General features: G+C 39.1%; 1 protein-coding gene across 2 annotated transcripts; it reads left to right on the top strand.

Annotated features, from left to right (window-relative positions):
• The first annotated feature begins 1,601 nt into the window (after window positions 1-1,601).
• On the top strand, window positions 1,602-24,404 carry LOC137204527 (pantetheinase). Of its 2 annotated transcripts, XM_067702066.1 has the most exons (8): window positions 1,602-1,915; window positions 3,427-3,557; window positions 9,134-9,326; window positions 10,017-10,308; window positions 10,747-11,108; window positions 17,386-17,556; window positions 18,552-18,725; window positions 23,741-24,404. In XM_067702066.1, exons 1-7 carry the CDS (start codon window positions 1,703-1,705, stop codon window positions 18,681-18,683), a joined length of 1,494 nt encoding a protein of 497 aa, XP_067558167.1. In that variant the 5' UTR covers window positions 1,602-1,702; the 3' UTR covers window positions 18,684-18,725; window positions 23,741-24,404. The 2 variants fall into 2 exon arrangements, with proteins under 2 accessions (XP_067558167.1, XP_067558165.1); XM_067702064.1 differs by lacking the exon at window positions 23,741-24,404 and having other exon boundaries at window positions 1,603-1,915; window positions 18,552-19,527.
• The last annotated feature ends 748 nt before the right edge of the window (window positions 24,405-25,152 follow it).

Genomic DNA, 25,152 nt, shown 5'->3' on the forward strand with positions numbered 1-25,152 from the left:
AAAATATGTTATACTTAATTCACAAGTAAATAAAGTTTGCAGGCTCCCCTGGTGGCGCAGTGGTTGAGAGTCCGCCTGCCGATGCAGGGGACATGGGTTCGTGCCCCGGTCCGGGAAGATCCCACATGCCGCGGAGCGGCTGGGCCCGTGAGCCATGGCCGCTGAGCCTGCGCGTCTGGAGCCTGTGCTCCGCAACGGGAGAGGCCACAACAGTGAGAGGCCCGCATACCGCAAAAAAAAAAAAAAAAAAAATTTGCCTACTTATTCCATACTAAAATCTATAAGCTCTTTTTCTATTTTCTATTATTTTCCTCTCTTCTCTCTCTCTCTGTCTCCCTCTTATTCTCCCTCTCATTCTTTATACTCCCCTCTCTATGACTCGTATGGTATGCAGCCTCTAAGATGGTCCCCAATGATCCCTGCCTCATTCATGCCCTTGTGTAGTCCCCTCCCAACAAGTGTACTGACTTGCTTTTAATGAATACAATACAACAAAAATGATGGGCTGTCACTTCCCAGATGACAATACTAAAGACTGTGACTTCTGTCTTGGGTGGTGGGCTCTCTTGCTCTCTGGCTTTGAAGGAACCTACATGCCATAATGTGAGTGTTCTTTTAGTGTGGCCTGAGGCCTTTGTGGCAAAGAACTTATTGGGCCATAACCAGTGAGGACCCAATGCCTGCCATCAGCTGTGTGAGCCTGGAGCTGAGAAGTGAATCTTTCCCCAGTCAAGTTTTGAGGTAACTGCAGCTTTTGCAGACTTGTGAAAGAGACCCTGGGCCAGAGGAGCCCAGCCAAGCTGCCCCAGGATTCCTGACCCACAGAAAATGTGAGATCACACATGCTTGCTGTTAGAAGCCACTACTTTTGGAGGGTGATCTCTTATATAGGAATGGACAATGAATAGCCCTTTTATATTCCCCTTTGTTCTGACTCTTTGCCATTTTGTGCAAACTAAAGTGAACAAAGTATGAAGCTCAAATATTCACATGATGATATTAATAATAATTTCAAAATTGAAAAGTTGTTTTTCAAATTATTTACATAGACTACTAGGTGCTGAAGTTCTCAAATGTATGAATTCCAAAAATCCATGTGTTTAAGTCTTAACACGCTGTACCCCAGAAAGTGACCTTATTTGGAAATAATATCATATCAGATGTAATTCGTTAAGATGACATCTTACTGGAGTAGGGTGGGCACTAAATCCATTAACACGTGTCCTTGTAAAGAGAGGAAACTGGGACTCAGGTATGCACACAGGGAGGATACCGGGTGAAGACACACAGGGAGAAGACAGCAAAACACGGGAAAGAGGCGTGAACAGATCTTTCCCTCACAGCCCTCAGGAGGAACCAATTCTGCTGACCCCCTTCCTCTGAAATGTCTAGCCTCCAGAAATGACAGAGAATACATTTCTGTTGTTTAAGCCACCCAGTGTGTGGTACTTTGTTATGACAACCCTAGCGAAGGAAAACACATATGCGTTTTCTTATTTGATCCTCAAAAACTCTTGCAAAAAAAAAGGTCATTTGTTACATAAAACCTGATTACATCTACATCTATGATGTAAAACCAGAAGGCTTTCTTAAACTTAGCTTTTGTAATTTATTTTTAAAGCACTAAGTTCTGGGAACCACGTGATTTCTCCCTGTAAATATCAGGGCTTGCTCTGCTTTTCAGCAATCATTGGACTCCAGCATGACTATGTCTCAGTTGCTGGATTATGCGGCAATTTTCTTTCTCTGTGTCTTAACAGCCAGCTCTCTGGATACGTTTACTGCAGCTGTATATGAGCATGCAGTGATATTGCCTAATGCCACCCTGATACCGGTGTCCTATGAAGAGGCCTTGCTATTAATGAACCAAAATCTGGATCTTTTGGAGGAAGCAATCGCATCAGCATCAAAGCAGGTACCATTTCTCAAGTGTGCTGGCTTCTACGTAGAGAAAAGGGTGGGGTCTTAGGAGACAGAATCACTGTCAGGGTCAATTACACTTTTGAATGACATATGTGTCAGGGTAGCCAAGTCCTTCTTTTACGGAGTCCTCCCTGCTCCTAGTTATTAGAACAAAGACACTATTACATGCTTCCCTTGTAGTGAGAGCAACATTTTGAAAAGAACGGCTGGTTATTAAGTGGCAACAAACTTTTGAGGAACTTGCTGTAAATTCAACAATTTTGAATTGTTGTTCAACAATTTTGAATTTCTGCTACAGATGGAGGGTGAAGGACAGATGGGTGAGGGATCAGTTGCTATTCTTAGAGTGTTTGTGGCCTTGGTGTACTTTTGTGCTCTTAAGAGTTTGTAGGTTTTTAGGTTAGCTCATAACGCCAAGACAATTAAATGTAAATTGCATTGTGTATTATATACAGTGTGTATTATATACTTCATTCTAATTACAAGACAACAAAAGTACATATGTTAATGCATAGTAAGTCCTTGAGTTGAATGAAGGGTTAAGTTTAAGTGTGTGGTTTGGACGAATATAGTTGAAATAAGCTATTTGTAGGTCAGGTAAACAAGTGATATATAAAGTCTGATGAAAGTCATGGATATATATGTATGACATATATCTATCAACATACATTCTTCTACATGCAAAGATTTAAAAAGGTTATTAAGGGGACTTCCCTGGTAGTGCAGTGGTTAAGACTCTGAGCTCCCAATGCAGGGGTCTGGGTTCAATCCCTGGTCAGGGAACTAGATCCCACATGCATGCCGCAACTAAGAGTTCGAATGCCACAACTAAGGAGCCGGTGAGCTGCAGCTAAGGAGCCTGCCCGCCGCAACTAAGACCAAGCGCAACCAAATAAATAAATTAATTAATTAGAAGGTTATTAAGAATTCTGAGGTTCTTTTTCACCTTAGTCCAACTATTTCCTTAAAGGCCACACAGCAGCTTCCAGGATGGTCCTCCTACTGAAGGTGCCCAGGTGAGCTCACGTTGTACCTCTAGGCCTGGTACCCTTCAGGTAACTGTGTCAGAGCTCCCTTCTGAGAAGCAGGAATCACATTTGCAGGGTATGAGGCAGGAAAGGCTGGGTGGAGGAGAGAGTGATAAATCAATCCTGACACACTCAGGCAAAATAATTGGCCAAAGGTCAGGGAGAGGGTTTATCCAGGGAAGAGTTAGGTTTATAGTTAACAACCACAGTGAATGGTTGAGCCTGAGAATAGCCTGGAAAAATATTAACAGCCATGAAAGGATGAAAAATTTACATAGAAATGATTACTGTGGGATTAGAAAATGAAAGTGGTTGAGCAAAGAAAATAAATTATAAAAATATAGAAAGCAAAAGAATAAGGTGGGAAAAAAAAGCCTGAATGTTTGTTCTTCAGCCACTCAGGTCCTCTTGCAGCCCCCATTTTTGACTGTTTGCTTATTTGAGAAATATTTTGATTCAGCTCCATTTTTGACAGGGTGCACATATTATTGTGACTCCAGAAGATGGTATTTACGGCTTTAACTTCAACAGGGAATCTATCTACCCATACTTGGAGGATATCCCAGACCCTCAAGTGAACTGGATCCCTTGTAATAATCCCGACAGGTAAAGAAACATATTGTGGAAAATTTAATCATGAACATGAACTTACTTTACCTGGGAAACCTTTGTAGAAGATCACTGTATAAGATTTACTATTGACTCTAAGTTTCAAGATAGTTTTATAATTTTTCATCTCCTACAGACATGTGTATTAGGAAAATGAATATGAATTACGATATCACAAAAGTCAGTGCTGTAACGTAACATAGAAATGATCAAATTCAATGTGAATTTCCACTGGGGGAATGATCTGGAGATGATAGCATAACTTAGGGCCACAGGGTGGTTGGCTAGAGGAAGAACCATATCCAAACTCACCTCTTCTGACTCCTTGCCAGTGAACAGAAAATTGTTTCCCTATGTAGGTCTGTACTTTTAAAATTAAGTGAGAAAACAGTGAAACAGAGTCACATGTCAGTTTAAGATTAAAATTTTTCCTTTCACATTAATAGGGTAGCTGGATGAGTTTAATATATATGAAATTCTTAAAGCTTAAGGTGATAACCTAGGAGGTGATATAGCAGAACTGTGTAAGTGTTTTACATCAAGTCTAGAATAAGAAATATGAAGTCTGATAAAAGTAGCACTATTGGGGCTTCCCTGGTGGCACAGTGGTTGAGAGTCCGCCTGCCGAGGCAGGGGACGCAGGTTCGTGCCCCGGTTGGGGAAGATCCCACATGCCGCAGAGCGGCTGGGCCCGTGAGCCATGGCCGCTGAGCCTGTGCATCCGGAGCCTGTGTACCGCAACGGGAGAGGCCATGACAGTGAGAAGCCCACGTATAACAAAAAAAAAAAAAAAAAAAGCTATGGCGATAATCTAGGCAGAGGGATTATGGTGTTTGGATGAAGATGGTAGAAATTTGGATATTAAGAAATGACCAGATTCCGAATAAAGTCTGAAGGTAGCTCTGACAGGTTCTGCTCAAAGATTGAATGTAGGATGAGAAAGGAAGAGAGGAGTCCAGCTCCTTTACCCCGCGCATACAACCAGATATCATGCCTTGTTGAGTATGTTTGACATATCCAGAGTTGATTACTTTCTTTTCTCAAAGTCACCAACCTTTTGGAGGAGGGGGTCTGCATCACCACTTAGCCTGGGTGTTATGGGAACAGAACCTCGTTATTTCTCTTTTTAATTTTATTTATTTATTTAGCATTTATACTTCACATGCTTCCAGAAAGATCTGAGGCTTCTTACAAAATCTTATATAATTAAAAAACACAACAGTTTAGATGTAAAAACAAAGTAGAAGCTACCTGAATAAAGTAGAGGAAGTAGTGGTTACAAGGCAGCATGGCAGTGGGCTGACAATTACAGTTGAACATACAATACAGTTCTGAGAGTTCCTGGGAGGCTGAGAGGAAGAATATGACTTACAAGCTTTCATTGCCTCACAGAAGAAACCTTGTAGATTTCTTGAGAGACAAACTGTGTCTAGGAGCCTAACTCAAAGATGAATTTACTTATTCAGCTTTTTTTTCCTTGACTATTTCCTATGTACTGGGTACTCCACTGTGAGAATGAGTAGGAATTCTTGAACAAGGGACATCCTTTAATACAGCGGATGTCTGCACCTCTGATAAAGGTCATGTGGCCTGCAGATTAAAGAGTCAGTCATTAGTTCAATAAGTTAAAAAAAAAACTTGCCTAATTAGCTAGCTTGAATGAAAAAGCATTTTGATACTTGACTGCATATTATTTTGTACTGTTGTTTCAGGGTTTTGTGTACATACACATTTTCTCCAGTAAGATTAGAGGATTTTGAAGTGCACCAGCCATATTTTACACTGTATCTCCCACACTGTGCACTTGGACAGCTCTGCCCATTATGTCCTTTCCCCAGATGCCTACATATCTAACATGGTGCTTTGTGTAGTGCTAGGACCCAACAAATATTTTTTGAATATTTCATAACATTTTTAAGGTTAATAAATGTCTTCTTCAATAATTGATGACTTGTATTATATTTTGAGATTGAACACTTTGAAAGCAGTCTTAGAAAATATATTTTAATTCTTCTGTTTCACCTCCTTTTTCTGTTCCCAGTAGCCCTAGGACAGAGCTCTGCATACCTTAAGGGCTCAGCAAATATTAAGGATTAAGTGAGAAGCAGATTTCAGGCTCACATAAGCAAAACGCATTTTTTAAACTCCAAATCTAACAAAGAATTTTGGAACTTTTCTGGGTATAGCAAACAGTCTGAAAAATGTAGTTTAAATCGAAATGTATTAAAATACATGATGCACTTTCAAGATTAATATAGACAGGAGGAAAATATGTAATCGGGACTGTTTTAGAAATCCAGAACAGTAAGCTTCTATTTCATGTATCTATTCTACCACTTCAGGTGATTTGAAAAGACATGGGATAAATATACTTCAAGTGGTCCAATGTATTGTATTTATATCTGCATTTCAGATATGACTTGAAGCACACAAGGGGGCAAAACTATCAAATGGTCATTTTTTTTACATAAATGCACTGAGATAATAATTTGTTAAGATGCAGTTTCCTATCCTTGTTGGTCTTTTTCAGTGATACGTTTTGTGTATGATTGCTATGGTTTTTCTTAGATTGCCAGCAGATGACACCGAATTTTCTTATAGTAAGTTCTCAGATCTAATGTACAGCATGGTGACTATAGTTAACAATACTGTATTGTATATTTGAAAGTTGCTTTGGGAGTAGATTTTAAATGTTCTCACCATAACAACAATAAAATTGTAATTCTGTGAGGTGAAGGATAATCACATTGTGGTAAGCACTTATCAATATATACATGTATCAAATCATCACATTTTATGTCTTAAACTTATACAGTGTTATATACCACTTCTATCTCAATGCAACTGGGGAAAAAACACAATAACTCCTGACTTCCCCCTCCCTTCAGCCCTTGGCAGCCATCATTCGACTTTCTTTCTCTATAATTAACCACTCTAGCTACTTCATATAAGTGGAATTGTACCTTATTTATCTTTTTGTGATTGGCTTATTTCACTTAGCATAATGCTCTTAAGGTTCATCTACAATGTAGCATGTTCAGAACTTCCTTTCCTTTTAAGGAAAGTATGAATATGAGTATGAATAATACTCTATTTTATGTATATAGTACAACATTTTGCTTGTCCATTTATCCATCAATGGATATTTGGGTTTCTTCTACCTTTTAGCTATTGTGAATAATGCTGCTATAAACGGGAGTGTACAAACATGTCTTTGAGACCCTGCTTTCAACTTTTTGGATATATACACAAACATGTAATTGCTGGATCATATGGTAGTTCTATTTTTAATTTTTTGAGGAACTGCTAGACTGGTTTCCACAGTGGCTGCACCATTTACATTCTCATCAACAGTGCTCAAGTGTTCCAGTTTCTTCAAATCCTCACCAGCAGCTATTCTTCTATTTTTTTTAATCGTTGCGATCTTAATGGGTTTGAGGTATCTTGTCATGGTTTTGATTAGAATTTCCCTATAATTAATGAAGTTGAGCATATTTTCATGTGCTTATTGGCCATTTGTGTATCTTCTTTGGAGAAAATTTTGTTCAAGTCTTTTGCCTATTTATTTAATTTTTTTGGCTGCGTTGGGTCTTAGTTGCGGTAACCAGGGATTGATCCTGTATCCCCTGCATTGAAAGGCAGATTCTTTACCACTGGACTACCAGAGAAGTCCCTTTTTCTTTTTTTTAATTAATTAATTAATTGTATTTTGTGTCTTTTGCCCATTTTTGAATCAGGTTTGTGTTGCTGTTGTTGATTTTTAAGAGTTCCCTTTGTATTCTGGATATTAATATATAATGTCCTTTGTTTCTCATAACCTTTTTTGATTTAAAGTCTATCTGGTCTAATATTAACATAGAATATCTTAATTTCTCCCTCACTTTTGAAGGATGGTTTTACCAGAGACAAGGTTTTTAGTAACTGCATTATTCTTTCAACACTTTAAATATATCAGCCCATTGCTTCCTGGCCTCCAAATTGTCTGATTAAAAACTGCTGATAATCTTAGTGGAGATCCCTTGTACATTATAAATCACTTCTCTCTTGCTCCTTTCAAAATTATGATTTTGTCTTTGTCTTTTGAAAGTTTGACTATAATGTGCCTTAATATGGGTCTCTTTGAGTTCATCCTTTTTAGAGATCATTGCCTGTTTGAGTCTGTCTTTGAATCTCTTTTGTAAATTTTCTGTTTCAGTTACTGTCATTTTCAGCCCCAGAATTTGGGGTGGGGGGCGGGTTTTCTATCTCTTTATTGATATTTCCATTTTGTTCATACATCATTATCTTGACTTTCTCCATGTCTTTCTTTAGTTCTTTGAACATCGTTAAGACAGTTGTCTTAAAGTCTTTGTCCAGCAGGTATGCCATATGGTCTTTCTCCAGGATAGTTTTTATTGGTTTATTTTTTCCCTTTGAATGGGTCATATTTTCCTGTTTGTATGCCTTACGATTTTTTCTTGATAAGTGGGCATCTGAATCTTATAATGTGATAACTCTGGAAATCAAATTCTCCCCCTTTTCCAGGGTTTTATGTCTTTTGTTTGTTTGTTTTGATTGTTGTAGGCTGTCTCCGGGCTGGGAGTAAGCTTAATGTCTTCTCAGGTCTTTTCTTAGTCTGTGACTTTCCCTGGACATATGCAGTGATTTTCTGAATTCTGTATAGTTGTTGCTTTTCCATGTCCTAGTCCTTTAATGCCTGGCTCCAAAAAGGGGTAAAAAAGAAGGTACTGGTGCTTTAAATCCCCTAGAAGTCGTTTCAGCCAGTGGGGGAAGTACTTGCAACAGTATATGTAATAATGGCCTGTCTCTGTGTGTGTACCTCCATGAACAGAGCAGTTAGCAGTGATCAGAACCAGACCCTTGGTATCTGGAAGACAGGATCCTTATGGCCCACCCTGCTCCTACAAACTGCTCCAAGAACACCTGCATGGCTGCCTGCAATGGGGTGGGTTGCAGGGGCTGGGGCATGGATAGTCCCTGCTGAGCTAAGAGCTTAAATTGACTCAACCTGACTGCAATTTATCTTCCAAGCATTTCCCTGGAAGTTTCATGTCTTTTAATAGACTCCAGATTTCCAAAATAATTATGTCAGCTATATTCCTGTACGGCAAGTTTTATCTAGGTAGAGAGATGGATTCCTGGCGCTTCCTACTCTGCCATCTTTCCACAATCATCCTACTTCCAAAATGTTGTTCTTTCATTCAAAATATTTTTTAATACCTCTTTTCTTTCAGACATGTGTTCGGTGAACAGGAGATGTGTGTCTTTGCCCCCAAATATCTATAAGATGTGACATACAAGATGAGCACATAAATGAATATATGATTACAGATGATGATAAATGTCATAAGAATATACATGGCCTGGAGTCTTATCCTAGAATAGTTTCCTAGAACCAAATTCCCACAAGCATGGACTTCCTCTGAAGTTTCTTCTTGTTTTAATCCTTCCCTTCTATCTATGCTATGTAGAATTTATTTTTGTATATATCACGTAAGTGCAGGCAACTATCATTCTGAATTTAATTAAACGCTAAGTTTGATTTTTTTCCTCTTCCAATGAACACGTATCAGATTTGGTCGCACCCCAGTGCAAGAAAGGCTCAGCTGTCTGGCCAAGGACAACTCCATCTACGTCGTGGCAAACATTGGAGACAAGAAGCCATGCAATGCCAGTGACCCTCACTGTCCGCCTGATGGTCGTTACCAGTACAACACTGATGTGGTGTTTGATTCTGAGGGGAAATTGGTGGCCCGCTACCATAAGGTAGAATTCATTTGCAGATAATTCAACTACTGAATTGCTTACCAAAATAAAGTGGACAAGAAGGGGAAAAAATCACCATTGTTGATAATAACAAGCTTACTTTAAAAGCAGAGGAGAGACAAAGCATAGAAAGTAATGATTGTTTGTGGTAAGGTACTAGAAAAGAGAGGTGTCCTGTTCATTTAAGAACACAGGAACGTGTCATTAGGAGTATGTGATAATCAGTAGAAGCTACCTGTTTTGAAATAAAATGTTGCCTTTTGGACTTTGTCCTTTTAATGACATGCCCTGACAAAGGGTCAAAGCTAAAATGAAAAACTCCTTACCAGATAGACTTGGTTTTAAAGAGAAAGGAGGAAAGAAAGTTCTTTGTCCGCAGAAAATTGTTATGTGTTCTTGGCAAATAGAAGTTATCTGTTTCACTCCTATGTCTCTAATATTCGAGAAGGTCTTAATAGATAAGGATTCCCTTCTACAGATCTATCAGATGTGGAAATTAAACCAAAGGCATAGTAATCCTATCAGCATAGTGATCTTTGATTTTCTAACACTCTTTCCCTGCAGAGACAGTGGTGGTAGATGAGATTGGCACTGTTTAGTAGATGTGAGCTTGCACTCTTTTAGATGCAGTGATATCCAGGCCAACTTCTTAAAAGAGATTTCCCCCCCATCATCTTCTGTTTATTGCAGCAAAATCTTTTCTTGGGTGAAGATCAGTTCAATGCACCCAAGGAACCTGAGGTCGTGACTTTCAACACCACGTTTGGAAAGTTTGGCATTTTCACGTGCTTTGATATTCTCTTCCATGATCCTGCTGTGACTCTGGTGAAAGATTTCCACGTGGACACCATACTCTTCCCAACAGCTTGGATGAATGTTTTGCCACATTTGTCAGCTATTGAATTCCACTCAGCTTGGGCTATGGGCATGGGAGTCAACTTCCTTGCATCCAATTTACATTACCGCTCAAAGAAAATGACAGGTAACGTGTCATCTTTAAGATTTTGGTGTAATCAAAAAACGAAAAAAAAAATCATGTTCTTTCTAGCTAACATGTACTCCTCAATACAATGTTTTCCAACTCTTAGTGGTTGCACATCTAGCTGGTGACACGCTGTAGAATCAATCTCAAGCTAAATTGTTTCATAAATTGATTTAGTTTTATTCAACTTGAATGTACACTCTTTTTGTTTTTTTCAAAATTTACGACTTCTTACATGAAACTCTCTCTTCTTGGCTTCTTGGTGACATACTCTGTTGGATTTCATCTCACCTATCTGTCCTTATCAACATATTTTACTGAAATTAATGAAATATATAGCTTAGAGAAAGTAAAATGTTAACGTGAGTTTAGAATAACAATAGCAACTATGCAACCCCTTTTTGCTTTACTGTTTTAAATGTCATTTCCAATTTCCAGGAAGTGGCATCTACGCACCTGATTCTCCAAGAGCATTTCATTATGATATGAAGACAGAGGAGGGAAAACTCCTCCTCTCACAACTGGCCTCCCACCCACACCCCACAGCAGTAGTGAATTGGACTTCTTATGCGAGTGGTATAGAAGCCCCCTCAAAGGGAAACCAGGAATTTAAGGGCATCATCTTTTTTGACGAGTTCACCTTCTTGGAGCTCAAAGGAGTCACAGGAAATTACACAGTTTGTCAGAAAGATCTCTGCTGTCATCTAAGTTACAAGATGTCTGAGAAGAGATCAGATGAAGTTTATGTACTAGGGGCATTTGATGGACTACATACTGCGGAAGGGAGCTATTATTTACAGGTAATGATTCTTTTGGTGGCAGGGGAATTACTGGATAAAACAGGACACTCAGTTAAATTTGAATTTCAGATAAACAATGAATTAATTTTATTATAAGTATGTCCCACTTTGGGGGACATGTATATACTGAAAATTGGTTGTTTATTTGAAATTCCAATTTATTGGGTATCCTGAATTTTTACTTGTTAAAACTTGCAGTCTTAGATGTCAGTCCAATTTTAAACTGGTTGGAAAAAGGCAGAACATTCACTTGCAGTCCCAGTGTTTAAAATGATATATTAATCAAATTACAGATAATTTTAATGAATAATTAACGTCTAATATTTCCTGCCTGAACTTATCAAGGCATTTCCCATTTACGGTCACTAATGCCTATCTTGTTTTATAAGAAGCTTCAGACTGAGTATGTCCCGGAGATATATAGAGCTGACCTCTGTGATGTACAGTAGAACAGCTGCAAAGATTCAGACATCTCACAGCCCTCAACATAAAGGGGGAGCTATTATAGCCAGTTGAGGTGGAACCCTTAAGAACAAGCTGCTTCCATGTTTCTCTCATTCTGCTCTTCTTTCCCTTGATCTGGCCTCCATCCTATCTCACCCAGATTATTGCAGTATCCTCCTAAGAGGGCTTCCCATTGATAGTTTCAGTTCCATCCAGTTCATTCTTTACACTATAATTACAAAAATCATGGAACACCATTTCTGATTATTTCCCTCACTTGCTTAAAATTCCTCACTGTTTTCTACTTGGCAAATCAAATTCCTTAACATAAAAGACTCAGGAAGTCTTAACATGTGCTTTTTCCTACTCTCTGTCCTCATCTGTCACTTCTACCCCCATGTACCCTGGGCTTCTATCATATTGAGACATTTCCCATCTACAGTGTGTCAGCATCTGTAGAACCTCCGGATGTTTGAACAGTTTTTTTTTGTTGTTGTTTTTTGGATGGCCCCCAGCTACTCAACACTCATAGTGCTTTACAGGTGTTATCTTCTCCAAGGTGGCTTCTCTGACACTCCCACTCCCCAAGCTGGGTTAGGTAACTCCTTTATATACTCCCAAATATCCTATGGTTAACTTTTTCAAAGACATATCATGTCAAATTATGTACATACTTGTTTGAGACTGAAAGCCTTTTGAGTGCTGGAACCATGCCCACTGTGTAGCATTTTGTTTGCTGTATGATAAGCACCTCTACCAAAGCTTGTTCATTTTGGCAAACATTTATCGAGTGCCAAATACATATCAGGCCTATATTTGGTGCTAATGTGATGAAGATGAATAAGTATGGACCCTCCTCTTGAGGAATTTAGTAGGGGAGAAAGACAGATGAACATAATTTCAGTACAGGTTGGCATGTGATAGAACAAAGGCATATTTTGCTATAGAAATACTAAGGAGCTTCACTTAGCCTAATTTGGGGATCCAGGGAAGTTTCTGAAGACATGCTGCTTGAACTTATGCTATTTTATCCAGGTGAAAAAAAGTGGGAGGGAATTCTAGGTGGGGTTAAGAGCCTGAGCAGGGGGGTGGATATGTCAAAAAGCAGGGTATGCTGGGACAAGCAAGCAGCTGACTGTCACTGAAATGTAGCATAAGAAGCAAGGATGGGTGGAAGATGAGCATAGAGGCAGGATCACATCCTGCAGGATCTTACCTCTCATTTCTAAGATGTGGACTTCATTCCATCAGTGATGGGTTTCTGTTGGAAGGTGTTCAGCAGGGGAATGATGTGATCACATCTGTTTTTGAGTAGATTGTTCTGGTTGCCCTACGGATCATGGAACATAGGACAAAATGACTAGTTAGATTATGAAAATAGTCCTATTAGGACCTGAACCAAGATTATGTTCATAGGAATAAAAGCAGGGTATGGAGTCAAGAAATATTTAGAAAACTAAACTTAGTAACTAATTTGACATGGAACAGGAAAGCAGAAAGAAGGATCTAGAATGTACCAGGTTTCTGGCAAGAGTGGCTGGATGAAATGTGATGCTTTGACAGATCAGGATTCAAGAGGAGGAGCAAACTGGATGGGAGTGGGGAAGATGTTCAATTCAGCTTTGGATGTGCTGGTTTTTAATTACTTTGGGGACATTCAGTTGGAGCCATCCAATAGGCTGTTGAATATATGGATCTGATACTTTAGGGAGATATGAGATTTAGAAATATTGTTTTGAAAACCAGCAGGAAAAAGGTGGTGGTAAACCCACAAGAGTGAATTGCAAAAGCTGACTAAAACAGTGAACAATGAGGTAAAGGTGGAAGCTTTTGAAACTCCTGTGTTTGGGCAGGAAATAAACAGAAGAATAGGAACATGTAAATATGTTTGAGAAATAAAGGAGAACTTAGAGAGTACTCTCATGGAAGAAAAGGAAGCAGACTCTCAGAGGGAGGAAATTTTGAAGTGTATTTGTGCAATATGTTTACCATTATTGAATGAATGAGTATAAATTTGGTGGAATCTCCTGGGCTCATAATGATAGAGTGAAAGACAGATTACAGTGGGTTGAAAAGTCAAAGGGAAGTGACATATTGAAAGAGTGAGTCAATATTTCTTCTGTGAAAATCTTGTCTGATACAGGAAGAAAGGAAACAAGGTAGAAGCTAGACAGAGAGGCCCATGCTTTTTTTGTTTTGTGTTCTCCCAATCGATGAGAGAAACATGATTATCTTTATAGGCCTAAGGGAAAGAGCAACAAGAAAGGAAAGGATGAAAATATCGGCGGAATCAATATTTCTTATCAGTGCTCTGAGGTGCTAGAAGAAAGGTGAAAAAAATGGTATAAAAAACACAGGTAGAAAATGTCCAATGATTGGAAATTAGTTTAAAAAATTATGTTGTAGAAGAATATTTATTGCCATATAAATATTATCATATATTATGCAGCATATTGACATATATTGCATTATATACGTGGTATATATATGGTATTATACTGCCATATTTTTAAAATTAAAAAATTGTGATTATTTTCTTTTATTATTTTGTGATCTAGTTTTAAGTTTAAAAAGCTGGTTAAAACACAAGACAGCAGTCTCTCAGCTCTTCCTCCCTCTTTTCCATCCTTCCCTCTCAGTCTTGTCTGCTTCTCTGCCTGCCCCAGAGTCTTGGTTCCACTTGAGGGGATCGGTGGTAGGTCTCTTCTTGGTGTTGGGAGGTTGGTTAGTGCTGTCAAGTGAAACGAAGTCCTCTGTTATTATTGCTGGACAGTGATCCCCTAGCTAAGCGACTGGTGCCAGACAGGTTTTCGAATTTAAAATTCTAAATTTAGAAGCTTTCTTCATGGATATGATGACTTTTTAGGGTTACCAAAACTGACTAAAAGCTCTGAGCCTGTGGGTGATACTTGCCAATTTTAAGCTTCACAGAGGGACGGTCTAGCTGGGCTTTTGATTAGGGGAATCCCTGAGGTAAGTGTCTTTAAAGACTTCCCTTTGTGATGATTACGTTTTCCAGGTTTCAAAATTCTTCTATTTTCCGGCTTCCCTGGTGGCGCAGTGGTTGAGAGTACGCCTGCCGATGCAGGGAACACGGGTTCGTGTCCCGGACCGGTAGAATCCCACGTGCCGTGGGGCTGCTGGGCCCGTGAGCCATGGCTGCTGGGCCTGCGCGTCCGGAGCCTGTGCTCTGCGGTGGGAGGGGCCACAGCAGTGAGAGGCCCGCGTACCGCAAAAAAAAAAAAAATTCTTCTGTTTCCCTTCCTGAATAATTTAACAAATAAAAACACAGGATGCCCAGGTAAATTCAGAGTTCAGATAAACAGCAACTTAAAAAAAATAAGTATGTCCATGCAATAGTTGGGACATATTTATACTAAAAACTGGGTTTAGTTTTTTTAGTTTATCTGAACTTCAGATTTAACTGGGACTCCTGTCCTGTAATTTATCTGGCAACCCTATTCCTGAAGGATAAATGCCTTTTTTGACAGCATTTAGAGAGTCAAGTGAGGGAAATGACCTTGCAGGGTGGAGGGAGATGGTTTTGCCATTCAGTTTGATTCATTCAAGGAATCCCCTTCAAATATGTCTTTCAAAACCTCCATCTAAACATCGTCTGCTTTACCCTCTCTGGAAATAAGTATTCCATCTTTTACTGGAACAGGGAAAGGGTAGCTGCCCATCCATGGGTGGGGACTCAGTACTGAGGCATTCTTAACAACTTCCCACAAATTTTCCTTTCTTCAAGCAACCCAATTCACTCCCAGCTCCTGAGGTACCTAGTGCTTCCAGAGATGGAAACTTTTGAGTATTCGCAAAAGTTTAGATAGGTTGATTCTTAGCTTTCCCCACAGCTAGTTCAGAACTTGGCTTTCTTAGGTCTGTTAAATCAGTTACCGTTTTTTAAATTGAACTTTAGTTGATTTATAATATAGTGTTAGCTTCAGATGTACGACGTAGTGATTCAGTATGTTTGCAGATTAAATTCCATTATAGGTTGTTACAAGATAATAGGTGTAATTCCCTGTGCTATACAGTATACCTTTGTTGCTTACCTATTTTATGTATAGTAACGTGTATCTGTTAATCCCATAACCTAATTTGTCCCTCAAACCTTCCTTCTTCCCTTTGGTAACCACAAGTTTGTTTTCTATACCTATGAGTCTGTTTCAGTTTTTTTTTTTTTTACACATTCATTTGTATCATTTTTTTTTGTGTGTGTGTGTGTGGTATGCGGGCCTCTCACTGTTGTGGCATCTCCCATTGTGGAGCACAGGCTCCAGACGTGCAGGCTCAGTGGCCATGGCTCACGGGCCTAGCTGCTCTGCGGCATGTGGGATCCTCCCGTGTCCCCTGCATCGGCAGGCGGACTCTCAACCACTGCGCCACCAGGGAAGCACTGTATCATTTTTTAGATTCCACATTCTCTGTCTGACTTATTTCACTAAGTATAATATTCTCTAGGTCCATCCACGTTGCTGCAAATGGTAATATTTCATTCTTTTTTATGGCTTAGTAATATTCCATTGTATATATGTACCTCATCTTTTTTTTTCTTTTTAAATTTATTTATTTTTGGCTGTGTTGGGTCTTCATTTCTGTGCGAGGGCTTTCTCTAGTTGTGGCAAGCGGGGGCCACTCTTCATCGCGGTATGCAGCCCTCTCACTATCGTGACCTCTCTTTTTGCGGAGCACAGGCTCCAGACGTGCAGGCTCAGTAGTTGTGGCTCATGGGCCTAGTTGCTCCGCAGCATGTGGGATCTTCCCAGACCAGGGCTCGAACCCATGTCCTCTGCATTGGCAGGCAGATTCTCAACCACTGCACCACCAGGGAAGCCCTGTACCTCATCTTCTTAATCCAATAGTCTGTTGATGGGCACTTGGGCTGCTTCCTCAGTTACCATTTTTGCATCAACACCCCAACTTCTAAACTTGTGCCATAATCTATCCTCCTGTTCTCCTAACCTTGTGGGTTTAGATCTTCCAAAAATAATAATAAAGTTGGATTTAGTAGGATTGCAAGGGAACAAAACTGAAGCATGTGTTCATTCTACCTTTATCTGAAAGTTATTTGTCTCCCATCTTGACACACTTGCCCTAAAACGCTTGCTCTCCAACTTCAAAAGTGGAAGCAGGGAGACCAGTTAAGGGCTATTGCTTTAGTCAGGCAAGAAATAAAGGTGGCTTGGAGTAAAGTTTTGAAGATGCAGTACAGATGGAGTTAAATGAAGATGGATCTTCCTTTTGGGGACTTTGCATCTGCATGGTGAGGTGATTCATACACTTAAATTTACATGCAAATAGCTATGTATTGTGTAGTATAGTATAACTATGTAGGATAACAAGAGGTGTTATCATTATCCTGCTCAGGTATAAGGTATATGACTTTTCCAGATCACAAGAGTTGTCTCTAGATCAATTCTAGGACTCAGTACAGATTTAAAGTTCCTTCATTGTTAGAAATAGGCACTAAGGTAGAAATTAAACTAGTGTCTAAACTTTTTAAAAATAATCAAACACTTTTGATTATTAAAAACATGGCTAACTTGAAAACAATTAGGGTATAATTGTTCATGACTGTAGACCAAGGATCTGATTATTTCTTTACGTGGTTTAATCTGTTTACAGTGAACTACAGAAAGCACTAGGGTCTGAAGTCCTTTATTTTTATTACTAGTTGCAATAGTATTCAGCAGCGAACCAGATTAATCTAATGAGGAAGTAATACTATAACAAACATTATAAACAAAGGGGCATAGGCACTTTTTTCTAGGTCAAGAGAATGTTTCAACTGGCTTTCCTAAGACTTATTGTTTTGTTTTTACGTTCCTAGATTTGTACTCTGTTGAAGTGTAAAACAATGGACTTACACACTTGTGGTGATTCAGTTGAAACTGCTTCCACCAGGTTTGAAATGTTCTCCCTCAGTGGCACTTTTGAAACCCAGTATGTCTTTCCTGAGGTGTTGCTGAGTGGAATTCAGCTTGCACCTGGAGAATTTCAGGTACGATTTTTTGCTTAATATTGCCAACTCATTTTATGTAAGAAGAAGCATCTTTTGAGTAGAAAACCTGCCCAAGTGCTTACAGATATCATGAAAACCTTCATTTGGAAAGGGTAGAATTGTCCTTAGGGCTCACCAAGGACACTGAGGACATGGGATCTCTTGTCTAAATTTCCCTTAGAGAAAAATGAGCATGTCCTTGAGAATAAAGAAATATATCTTATTGTGGGGACTTCAGGGAGTGGGCTGGGGTTTGAGGTCGGTCAAGTAGAAAGAAGACTCAAGAAGAGTTTCAGGACCAGTCCCACCAGAGGAAGCCTCTTTGTGTCACTGGGGAGGGATGGCCTAGGGCACCGTGTGACCATCAGAGAAAAGGAAAGAAGGAAAAGCTTAGAGAGAATTGGACAGTCGCTGAATTGGCAAGAAAGCAAACCTTTTTTTTCTGTTAATATGCAAGAAATAATTTATTACTGTGCAAGTGCTCTGTCCAGCCACATTCTCCTACTGACTTTTCCTGCAGGTCCCGCTCTCATTCCCCTCTCCTCTTCCAAACAGTTGCTGTGGGGAGTTGCGGACAATAGGCAGGTAGGGAGGCTGTGGTGAGTGAGTGTCAGGGATGATAGAGGCTCAGCCCATTACCCCCTTAGTCAAGCCTCCCTGACCCTTCGGAGGAGTCTTTTTCTTGTCGGAGAGAACAAGATTTCTCTCTTATTTATTCTCAGATCCATTGTTTTATGTTTATTAACTCATCAGATGCTCTCTCAGAGTAAATTATAAGATATAGATTATGGGCATTTCAATAATAAATGGATCAGTGCCAATTCCATAGCTCCAATTTTTCTTATACTCTGTACAATTTCACATATTTCAGATGGAATAGAATCTGGCCATTATTTCTACTGTTTCTTCATCCAGTTGTACTGAATTTTAAGAGTATGTTGTGAGGTTGTATAACTGAAAGTTATTCTCAGTCAACTTCCCTGTGTTTTAAATAGGTGTCAAGTGACGGACGCTTGTGCAGCCGGAAGCCACTGTCTGGACCTATCTTGACAGTAACTCTGTTTGGAAGGTTATATGAGAAGGATGTGCACCAGATGCTTTCTCAGACCTCATGGCACAGGCACTGACAGTAATGCTCATAGTTGTCATACCTATTGTGTACTCATTAGGTTGGTAGAATATTTACATTTTCTCTCTTTTACTTCAGATCATTTAAGTGGATGTGAGAAGAAGAATGGGTCTGGGATTTTGATAATAGTGGTCATGGTCTATCATATCAGTGAATTACTAATACGCTTTTTCTTTTGTTTAGACAAATACACACACACACACACACACACACACACACACGACAATATAAGCCAGATAAATAGTGAAAGAATTTTGAAAGGTAAAATCTGTAAAATGAGAACAACAATTATACCCACCTGTTAGGTTTTTTTTGGTGAGAATTAAATGTTACTGCAGTTAAAGTACTTAGACAAGTTCCCCCTCATGGAAAGCACTCTATATATGTTAGCTATTACAATGATATAGGACTATCACAGAAAAACCAACTGTGACGTATTTATTGCTAAAATTATATCACCTCTGAGTGTACAAAGTACATATATTTTCCAACAGTTCAGCCACTCTGCATATTTCAGTTAGAAAATCAATGAACTCAACATCAGCCAGTTGGGTGTGGCTTGATATCTAGCATTAAGGTATCCCAGAAGGCAGCTGGGCTTCCATCTAGGAATCTGCTCGAGAGCCTTAATGTTTTTTATGTGCTTTTCAGTGGTGCTTTCCTGCTTATTTAGTGCTTTGCCTATCTTGTCAATCTGTGAGCAAGCTAACAGGGTGGCTCTAAAATAGACATTTATCAAATCTGGCCTCTTATTCTGTTTTTGCATGAGCTAAGAAAGGTTTTTATGTTTATAAAGGCTTGAAAAAGAAAATAAAAAGAAGACATTTTGTGACACATGAGAATTATTTGAAATTCAAAATTCAGTCTCCACACCTAAAGTTTTATTGAACACAGTCATGTTTATTTGTTTAGTATTTTTGATGGTTGTTTTCATGCTACAATTGTGGAATGGAGTAGATGTGATAGAGACCACATGGCTAAAAAGGGTGAAAATATTTACTACATTTACAGAAAAACATTGCTGTCCCCTGCTCTAAAGTATTAAATAACAATGGATTATAGTATTGAAAACCTTTAATACAAATCAATAGGCAAATAGTCCTTGAGTGTCTTTCTTATAATTCTTCCACCCAAGGAGAAATAAAATATTTCAATTTGCTTTCTGTTGTATTAACACCACAAAAGGATTACCTTTAATAATTTATGACCAAATATGCCTATTAGGCTAATACCCCAAACAAGTGAATATAATTTTTATAAACATGATTAATATCTAATCATAGTAAGGTACCACATCATAGTCTTTTGTTGCATTGGTATGTTCTAAAATTTTTGAAAGAAATTGTTAGTTTTTATTTTCAAATTTTTCCTGGAGATCAACTAAGAACTACTTATATTAATATACTATCTGATATTTTTCTCTGTGACAACTTTGCTTACTTGTCTTAGAATGATTTTTCTTAAAGTTTAACATTGCAGCAGTGAATTCACTTTAAAAAATGTTATTTACTACATCCATACCTAGCTCTGATTACTTTTTCACTCTGGATTTCTTTCATGCATATATGTTTTTAATCATAGTTTTTTGGGTTTTTTTTTTTTGCGGTACGCGAGCCTCTCACTGTTGTGGCTTCTCCCGTTGCGGAGCACAGGCTCCGGACGCGCAGGCTCAGTGGCTATGGCTCACGGACCCAGCCGCTCTGCGGCATGTGGGATCCTCCCGGACCGGGGCACGAACCCGTGTCCCATGCATCGGCAGGTGGACTCTCAACCACTGAGCCACCAGGGAAGCCCTTAATCATAGTTTTGATGTGCTTTTTAACTGTAATTTTTCTTTCATTTGCATAAAATATTTGTGATGCTCTTTTGATACAAACAACGCAATTCTAAGAAAGACCAATGCTCAAATATACTTAAAAAAAATAATCTATCTATTTACACCTTGACGAATGTAAATGGTCCAGAGAGAAACTTTTGACCCTTCCTCATTTAATGATATAATTTACGTTATCAACTTCATGATGATGTAACACACACACACTCACACACACACACACACTTTCTCTCTCTCTCTCTCTCTCTCTCTCTCTCTCTCTCTCTCTCTCTCTCTCTCTGTCTCACTGTGGCAGCCCATTCCAAGATGCCCCCAATGATCCTCACCTCCAGTCTCCATGGAGAGATTCTCCATGATTAACTCTTCTGCTCTTATTTCTTATACAATTTCTGAGCCTTATCACCTACAATATGTCTGAACTCATTACCACTTTTATTATAACACGTATCTTTTACTCTGTTCTGCTTAAGACTCCCAACAATTTTATTTATGTAATATGTTAGTTATTTTCCTAAACAATACATTTCAGTCCTCTTATGAGCTGAATTATGTGTCCCTGAAATTCATACATTGAAGTCCTAACTCCATACCTGAGAACATGACTGTATTTGGAGATAGGGTTTTAAAGAAGTAAAATGAGGTCATTAGGGTGGGCCCTCATCCAATATGACTGGTGTTCTTATAAGAAAAGCAGATTAGGGCACAGACATGCACAGAGGGGAGACCATGTGAAGACACAGAGGAAGATGGCTATCTACAAGCCAAGGAGAGAGGCCCTCAGAAGAAACCAATCGTGCTGACACTTCTAGCCTCCAGAATGAGAAAATAAATTTCTGTTGTTTAAGCCTGTCTGTGGTGCTTTATTATGGCAGCCCTAGCAAACTTATACATATTCCAACACCCTCCCTCCACCTTGATTTTTCACCATTAATTGAACCTTGAACAAAATGTTTACCTAGTAAGAATATCCAGCTAGCCTGGCTCCCCAAGACTCCACTAGATATTCTTAGAGAAGCATTGCTGATGAAATGATAGTGAAGTCACCATCTTATTGGAGATCTTCTGGAGTTAGGAAACCAGAAAGTCATATTGATGAAATTACGCCGTCAATCTGGCATCAAACACGTTCTCTTTTAGTAACAGCAGAATCTCTTGACATTATACAACTTAGTGAAACAAAGAACATCTTTGAAGTCAAATCATCTCTCACCTGATAGAATATCCACATAGCCCTGATACAAACCTCACAATGTACGAAACATGACCTTCTACAAGGGAAAGCAGGGCACTGGCAGCAGTGATCCACGCCAGCAGTGCACCCTTTTGAAATAGACATTTTTGTGGCAGATACTTTTCCTAAAAAATACTATATAATCCAATAAATATATGAGTAAAATTCATCTTGTGCTTTTGGACGACATTAACTGACTTAAAAAAAAAAACCTATTTGAAAAGAAGGAAGCTCCTTATGTATTTAGGAATAGGAATCAGCATAATAAGCCTCAATACCGTCCTACAATTTTAGTTTAAAACAGAAAACATGCTGATGCATATCAGTAATAGGTTTAAAATACTGAAGGCTTCAAAAAACCCTAAATGTTTCTTTTTCCCTTCAATCTTAACAAATATATTAGTTATCCATTGTGACATGTTATCCATTGTGACATAACAAGTTACACCAAACCTAACACCTTAAAACAATAAACACTATCTTATACAATTTCTTAGAGTGAGGATTACTTCAGGAATTGACACTACTAGGAAAAAGGATCTTTAAAAAACTACATGTTTACTTAATGAGCCAATGTTTTTTTAATCATCAAGGTCTTTTTCTCCTCATAATTTATAAAACTATGTATTAAAAATGGAGAAATCCACTTAAATAATTGAAGTGTTTTGGATATCAAGAGGAACACGGAAAAGGTCAAATAGGAAATCATATCAATATCAAAAGCTGTTCTGGGGCTTCCCTGGTGGCGCAGTGGTTGAGAGTCCGCCTGCCGATGCAGGGGACACGGGTTCGTGCCCCAGTCCGGGAAGATCCCACATGCCGCGCTGGACCCGTGAGCCATGGCCGCTGAGCCTGCGCGTCCGGAGCCTGTGCTCTGCAACAGGAGAGGCCACAACAGTGAGAGGCCCGCGTACAGAAAAAAAAAAAAAAAAAAAAAAAAGCTGTTCTGAAATACAGCATTTGACTCCTCTGGAAAATAACGGAAAATAACTGTTCATTCCTCACATTTCCTTTGATCCTCTGTCTTGTGGATGTTCTGGGCATGTTCCAAATGCATCAGTTTAATTTTTGTTTCTGAGAAGAACATAAAATTTTTAGATGGGGAAAATACCTCACATCCACTAGTAATACTTAGGCAGCATGCTTTTGTGTACAATGGGATTAGTGATTTAGGTACAGCTGGTGCAAAACCAAATCTGTGTTCTAATAATTCTATTCTTACCCGGTGGTGGTTGGCATTATTAAAGTGAAACATAGTAGATAAAATAGTAAGTAAATATGGGACTTAATAAATCTAAATAGCACTTTAAATATGAAGACAATTATCACCAAAACTTAAAATGTGAGGAAAACAACCTATACGTTAACAGTGCTGCAGTGTCATGCTATTATTTTGTATAGCATTTTATCATGGTAATTTAAAGATTAAACAAATAAGAGCTTGTACTTTTGAAAACTGAGATCTGCTATTTCACCAAAGCTGTTCTTAGTGAATCCAAAGACAGCAGCATGGAAAAGTAAATAAGGTCTAACGTGAAACAACACTGAATGGGAGGGAGGAAAGAGAATAGCAGGGGAGGAAAACCGTCAGAGTTCTCCATAATCTAATAAAAATATGGTACTTTTCTTTTTGAACTAAAGATGAAGGATTTTAAAATGGAGAGTAATGCAAAAGAACACATGTTCACTCATACATATGTGGGCGCGCACACACACACACACACACACCTTGGTGACCACACACACAGGCCATAGCATGTGTGGGAGCACATAGCTGGACACAGGTGTAGATTAAAATGTGAGTCAGTGTGTTTGTACTACTAGAAAAGTGTTTATGACAGAAAGGTTTGTTCAGGTATGGTGCTCTCAGACAGGAGACAAACGAGTCTCTTCAAAAGAGAACAATCAAAACTGCACCCTACAGGGAAATGTGCTTGGCTTGCACTCGGAGGGCTGAGGTCTCCTGTGCCACAGTCTCATTTTCTTTCAGCCTGCAGGCATGGCAGGAGCACTTGGCTGCCGTACTGTTCTTTCTACTCATAGCTCAGGACTTGGTAAATTTCAACAGCCAAGGATAAAGACTTTGTGAGCTTCCCTAGTCGTGGACTGTGGTTTCAGTACAACCTTAGAGAACCTGGGTTTCCTACAGTCAAACACTTCCCGGGTATGGATGCTGGAGAAGCCAAGATCTCAACGATCTTGTTCATACCCCACAGGGACATGAATGGTGTCAGGATCAATGGGACTCCACGTCTGGTGGTTTTTTGACAACAGCTGACCTGGACTGATGGGGTTCTTCATGCACTTTTGAGGCAGGATGATGGGTGAAGAGAGCCCAGATACCAGGACCAGGATAGAAGGGCCAACTGAGCGGCCGGCCACAACTCCAGAATGTGGAGGTTATGGCCATGATGCAAGTTCTCACATTCTGAGTACTGTAGAACACCGACTGGGGAACCAATGGACTGTGACTCTTTATCCAGCTCTGTCTTTTTCTTTATTCCTCACTCAATGCATCTTTGTGATGATAGTAGAGCTGCTTCAATGGCTTCTTTGATAGAAACTTACGAAGACAGTAGAGGTGGGAGAGAGGGATTCATGTGGGCTTAAGGTGGGAACATTTTCTCCATCTCAGTTCATTCCTTTTTTTTTTTTCATAAAAAATCCCAAACCTCTCAAAATGTTGCTGTAGTATTTTCCTCCTTCCTTTGCTAAAAGTATTCACTTTCAAGTTGGTGGAGAAGACAGGGAATGGAAAAAGTTCCTTAGATCTCTGAATATATCTGTATAAAAATTAAAAGAAATAAAAACATAAACAAAACAGAACTTCCAGATTCCAAGAATTGTCAATCCTTGGAAAGGTTTCAAAGTACCTGTGGTCTGCTCACTGTGGTGAGGATGTTTCCACTTGTCTTGAGACCCGGGTCTCACAAAAAATTCAAAATTACAAAAAAGAAAGAAAAAATTAAACAACTGCAAAATGCAAAAAATGTCCCAGCAGGAACGCATGGCCCCCTCACCCTTATTTCCTGGAACAAGGGAATATCCCACCCCTCACACCCTCTAAGGACGGTTCCTATTTTCCAGCCCTTGATAGCCCTTTAGCACCCATTGCATTGGGACATCCATGTGTAGTGGCACCAACAAGAGTTGTGTTTATTTTTAAGATATTTCAACTGTATTTCATTATTGTTGAGGTATAATAATAATGAGCATTTCAAGGATTAACTATTAAAAGATAAGATGAGGCATATTAAATGTTCTAAGAGTTTATTGGAGCAAAAATCAATTTGAATGGGACAGCAACAAACCAGAAGTGGTTAGGAGAGCTCCACTGACAAGAGTTAGGGGCAAGGCTTTTATAGAGAAGATGAAAAAGCAAAGCAAGAAATAATTTTATTG

The sequence above is a fragment of the Pseudorca crassidens genome, chromosome 13 (genome assembly GCF_039906515.1).
Source record: "Pseudorca crassidens isolate mPseCra1 chromosome 13, mPseCra1.hap1, whole genome shotgun sequence".
NCBI lineage: Eukaryota > Metazoa > Chordata > Mammalia > Artiodactyla > Delphinidae > Pseudorca > Pseudorca crassidens.

Excerpts from the sequence above, each read along its gene's own strand:
- LOC137204527 (XM_067702066.1), top strand. The coding sequence starts at position 1,703 with ATGACTATGTCTCAGTTGCTGGATTATGCGGCAATTTTCTTTCTCTGT. Across the intron at positions 9,327-10,016 it reads TGGTGGCCCGCTACCATAAG|CAAAATCTTTTCTTGGGTGA; the intron begins GTAGAATTCATT and ends TGTTTATTGCAG. Across the intron at positions 11,109-17,385 it reads AAGGGAGCTATTATTTACAG|ATTTGTACTCTGTTGAAGTG; the intron begins GTAATGATTCTT and ends TTACGTTCCTAG.